The 5,000-nt window shown below is 38.7% G+C and overlaps 1 protein-coding gene across 1 annotated transcript in view; it reads right to left on the bottom strand.

Annotated features, from left to right (window-relative positions):
- The window catches only part of LOC144437989 (uncharacterized), a 25,429-nt gene that overhangs the window by 4,262 nt on the left and 16,167 nt on the right, over positions 1-5,000 (bottom strand). Inside the window, exons 14-16 of the mRNA XM_078127022.1 lie at positions 2,059-2,222; positions 1,326-1,421; positions 383-491 (exon numbers count right to left, since the gene is read on the bottom strand). Coding sequence (XP_077983148.1) covers positions 383-491; positions 1,326-1,421; positions 2,059-2,222 — 369 coding nt within the window. The remainder of the gene's footprint in view (positions 1-382; positions 492-1,325; positions 1,422-2,058; positions 2,223-5,000) is intronic.

Consider the following 5,000-nt stretch of genomic DNA (forward strand, 5'->3'; position numbering starts at 1 on the left):
TTGTCTGGCTGCTAATCCTATATCCCTACAGATATATGGAAAATTTGGAAATATAGATAAAATGCGGTAAATCAGTAATAGCTCTCTTTATTGAAGCGTTTGCTTGGTAAGATCACTACCAATGACATAGAGCATAGAAGGTGAAGTAATAAGAAGCACAGAAAATTGCAATTGGATCGCTCCTACATTTCCTATACTACTCAAGTAAACTTTGAAACAATGTCGTTGGTGGCGCTATATATGACCAACGACAGTATTAAAATTGAATACGGTGTGTGATGCAGCCTACATTTTGTACGGTTGTGATATTTATGGATGAAATAGATGTACATATACATAAACTACTGCATACATCAGTATGTACAGTATCTTACGTAATTACCGTGATCTGTGTTGGTTACTCTACACCGCGGTTTACCAGTCATCCACACTGTATCATTACACTTGCATTCCTTTTGTATGTACATGTTCAAAGTTGATATGTGGCACGCCTACAATCGAAGTATAAGAATAAAGAATTTTTGCCGTTTCTATGATGAGAATTGGTGTTGTTATTTCACCGATTTATGCTTCAAGTCAATGACCTTTATTCATTATAATCAGCAGACAACGTATACAGACCGTAAAGGGGAACGTAAATTGCAGCAAAGCCCCTTATGTGTGTGACTAATTCAAATTCTATAGTTATTCTGGTTTCCTACAGTTATAGCGGGAATTATACTATCTTAAATTTCCCAAATCATGTTAATACGTTAACTATTTTTTTTCTCAAATGAGGTATTGCATGTATCACTCTAGCTCTACAATCTGCTGGTCAACATGTACCGTTTACCTGACCACTCTTTGACATTCCGTTATCACAACACTGTTCACTGAATGTCATATCAGAGGAGCTTTTTCTAAGGGGGAATGATTTCCCATTTTTTGAAAAAAGTTTAACGTTTTACACGTACAGTGCATTTCAAAATACAGTTCACCTTCTCTGTTTGATACAACCACACATAAATCAATAACAAACTACATGCTACCCTTTAATAGCAAGATATCAATTTGTCGCTACATTTTGTCTAAATGAAATAAACCATTTATTTAAGCGAACACTGCAACAAGATACAGAAACGCGGGCGCCAATGTTGCATATGATGTCTGCATGGTGTGGAACGTCAGCTCACATTTAGCCAAAATGTTGAAAGATACTGTATTTATTCAATCTTGCTGTAGCAGGTGTAGTTTGTTATTGATTTCTGTGTGGTTGTATCAAGCAGGGATGCTGAACGGTACTTCGAAATCCACTGTACTAGGTTCGAATGACTAGTCGTACACACCTCAGTTGAATAGTTGTAGCCTTTGCCAAAGATTGATATGAAGTTCTTCTTGTCAATACAGTCGCTGTAGGGCGCACCAGGCATTGTGTAAGAATCCTGCAGATGATGGAGAACATTAAAAAATTGTAAAGATCGACTTGGTGAACAAATAAACTTTTCTGAGTGTATTTCTATGAATTTAATAAATAATGTTCCTCTGAATTACATACTTGCATCAGCGTTATAAACGTCATCAGCCTGTAATGGTATGTTATTAGACACCCCTCCCCCCCGTGCTGGTTTTGGTACACTGATGGAGTTCGACTTTAGAATGGATGCAATACAAATCACCGTTTCTAGTGTCACTACACCTTTACTCTAGACCTTCTGACTTCTCACCAGAGCAGTGCAATCGGATTTCTAGACAATTTCATGCAGAGAACGCAGGCAGTACATGGCAACATGATCCCATGAAATTGGACGACAACAGTCACGTGACATTGTCATTTAGTCATGCAGGGAATAGACTGACTTTAATTGAATAGAGGCCAAAAGTCACAGCAGCACAATCAATTAATAGCGACAAATATATGAAGAAAATATTGAGGCTAAATGAAGTGAAACACTTGTAGCTAGGAACGGTATTTCTAATCTTTGTATCTTCCTTTAATACGTAACTTTCTTATACCACATCATCACAAACAGCATGGCAACCAGCGCTGCACTGTTTCAGTATCACTGATAACCCATTTACCTTTCTGATTGCTATAGATGCCTTCTTGCCAGGGGGCACGGTTATTCCGCTATTTTCGGGAAACGGCACGACGTCGGGTGGATGAACCAAAACCACGACGCCTGCATCCTGTCCATACATCGGTATGTACTCGTCTTGTTCTATATTTAGAGTCAACTTTAAACCTATGAAAATAAAATTAAGTATATTTGACTATATATACAGGTTTCTTTTCAAGCATGTGGAAAGTTAAAAAGTTCAATATTTACGAATAGCCAATAACTCCTAAACGTTGTCTGTTGCAAAAATATAGCTGTTTCGAATAACAGACGTTGAAGCAATGTTTTTGAATCTTTTACTGAAGTCCGGTCAAAAAATATTGATCAAAAGAATCCTTGGAAAGTAAATACTGAAATAATGTCACGATTAAGGATGAGATGCAGGTTCGTTGGTGAATTTTGGCCTTTTTTTTTTTTGCTCATTATGAAGCTTCATGGTATGTGCCATCATTTGGTTAAAAGATTTTTGGAATATCGTTCATTTTTTCCATTAATAAATTTGAAATGAAAAAACTCTAACGCTATATGTGTTTTATATGGTTTCATTCCTGAATGTTTATGTACAAAGATTTGCATACATAAAGAAGATTGACAGAAACGTTGATTACAGAAGAGTGTCTTTTCATATGCAAATGAGCCATAGCTAGTAGGCCTCTGTGCAATGACTGACGTGACATTATCTCTTAGCTGTGTTGTTGTACAAAACCAATCAAACTCGGTAAATTTGGTTATAACCAATAAAAAGTAAAAAAAATACCTCCTTTGAACCTGGACTTATGCACGTTGATTTTGACCAGTGCATCGGCTAAAAACGTTACAGTGAAGCGGCCTACACTGCACTACAGCCGCACAGTCGCTTGTAAACTGTTACTCCTTTCCTAAATGGTACTTACAAGTTACATACAACACGTAGGGGGAGAGGGGGGTATGACATTGCTACCGATTTCATAAGAATATCGCCAATCCCTATAATAACGTCATTGTTCTGTATTAGGACCGTTATAGACAAGAATAAAACCATTTAGGAAAGGAATAACAGTTTACAAGCGACTGTGACTACACTAGTCTACAGCCTTCAAGTGTACCCGACGCGACGGCGATGTATTAGATGACGGTTTTCAAGTACCATGCATGTAAAAAAAAGGCCGAGTCTGCTGACAAGCGCTTGTCACCAGAACAATATGCTGCTGACAAGCGTGACCTTTGACACCCATTATGATGTGTTTTGGCGTCAAGTGTAAAACGTTCTTATTACCCTTGAAATTGATTGCACTTTATCACTTTATCAAACACCATCAGTTCTTAAAAACTGTTAATTTACGTGTGATAGCTCCTGTTTTTTCCAACAACCGCGAAGTCCGCCGCGTACACACATGTACACTTCACCGCCTATAATGGCCATGGCCGCGTATGTGATGTAGTACTACGTGCAACGTGTAAACAGTAAAGGTAATTAATCTAAAACAAGTAAAGTTTGTTGCATCTATAACATTCATTATTGTGAAGCTTGGACAGGTAAAATGCGTATAGTTTTTGTGGTGTTGCGTGGTCTTTTTACTTGTTTTCTCCCATGTGCAGTGATAGCCTCAAAGTAATGACATTTGACCTGAACAGCTGACGACAGCTCACCGGCCTAGCAAGTTAAACGCCGAATCGTGAAATAAACATTAAATCTCAAGTACTATTAAAGCTGGGGTGGGAAACTTGAAACTACTACAGGAAAACGACACGGTGACGGTATTACTCCATTCCGGGACTTAATTGTGTCAAAGGTACGGGTCAGTACTAGCGCACATGTTGACGTCGACCAGGCTGTATAGTACACACGTACGCTCGGCGCTTGTCACGAGAACAATATGCTGCTGATAAGCGCTTGTCACCAGACAAAAAAAAACATACAAATCTCGAATATCTAACAGTATTGCAGGCTAATTGTTTTAGCCGATCGAAAAAAATTGATGTTTACAAAAATAAAACGATTTAATCAACACGTTGGCGCATCGAAAATGAACCACGCTATCTTCGAGACTTGAGAGTTCACGTCAGATGCGTGACATTGCATCGGCGATTTCCGGGTATTACATTTCTGTTTCTGTAACATTCACAGAACGTGGCCGTAGACTAGCTTTGAACTTTCGCGTTGGTGGATTTTGACAACGTCCTCTTCACATACTATATTATATTATTAGGGTTAAGGTCCTATAAATTGAGTGTGGCAACCACACTCTAACGATCGGCTTATCACGGCTCGATCCTTCGTGAACTTTCGAGACACGTCGACACCGAGTCACATGTACTGTAGTAGTATACGTGCGTTGCGTTGTTTATTTGCGTCTACGATGACGCTGTCTGAACGTAAACGGCAAAGAATTTGGCACCGAGCGATCCTCAAGGCTATTAAAGTTATAAAATGGAGATTTTGAAGGTACAAGTAGTTTAAATAAATGAGGTAATGTCTACTACGACTCCGAGTATCATAAAACGTCACTCGCAGTGGAAGAAAAACTGTTGACGTGAGTTCAAGTACCATTATTTATACCGTAGTTTTGTAACACTCCTTACAATTTGTATAACATTCCCGATGTCGTACGGTGTCGTGGTGTGGAAATTTGATTTCAGGGAAAGGATTAACTTTTTTTATTGTGTGTCTTCACCGAAACACCAACAACGTAGCAATGCCTAATACATGAGCAGGAATATGGAACGTAGCCCATATTCGAATCAAAACACGAACACCAACTGCGTAGAGCAAGAGCTTCGAATCCAAACCAGAAAGTATACTATGTAATGTCGAGAACGGCACGCGTACCGTATTAAAAGATTAAACCAAAGTCTCCACCCGTAGATGAATAATAGATGACTTGACACCTTTATCGCGGGAAACAAACACGTTTCTATCTGTAG

The sequence above is a fragment of the Glandiceps talaboti genome, chromosome 7, assembly GCF_964340395.1.
Source record: "Glandiceps talaboti chromosome 7, keGlaTala1.1, whole genome shotgun sequence".
In the NCBI taxonomy this organism is placed as follows: domain Eukaryota; kingdom Metazoa; phylum Hemichordata; class Enteropneusta; family Spengelidae; genus Glandiceps; species Glandiceps talaboti.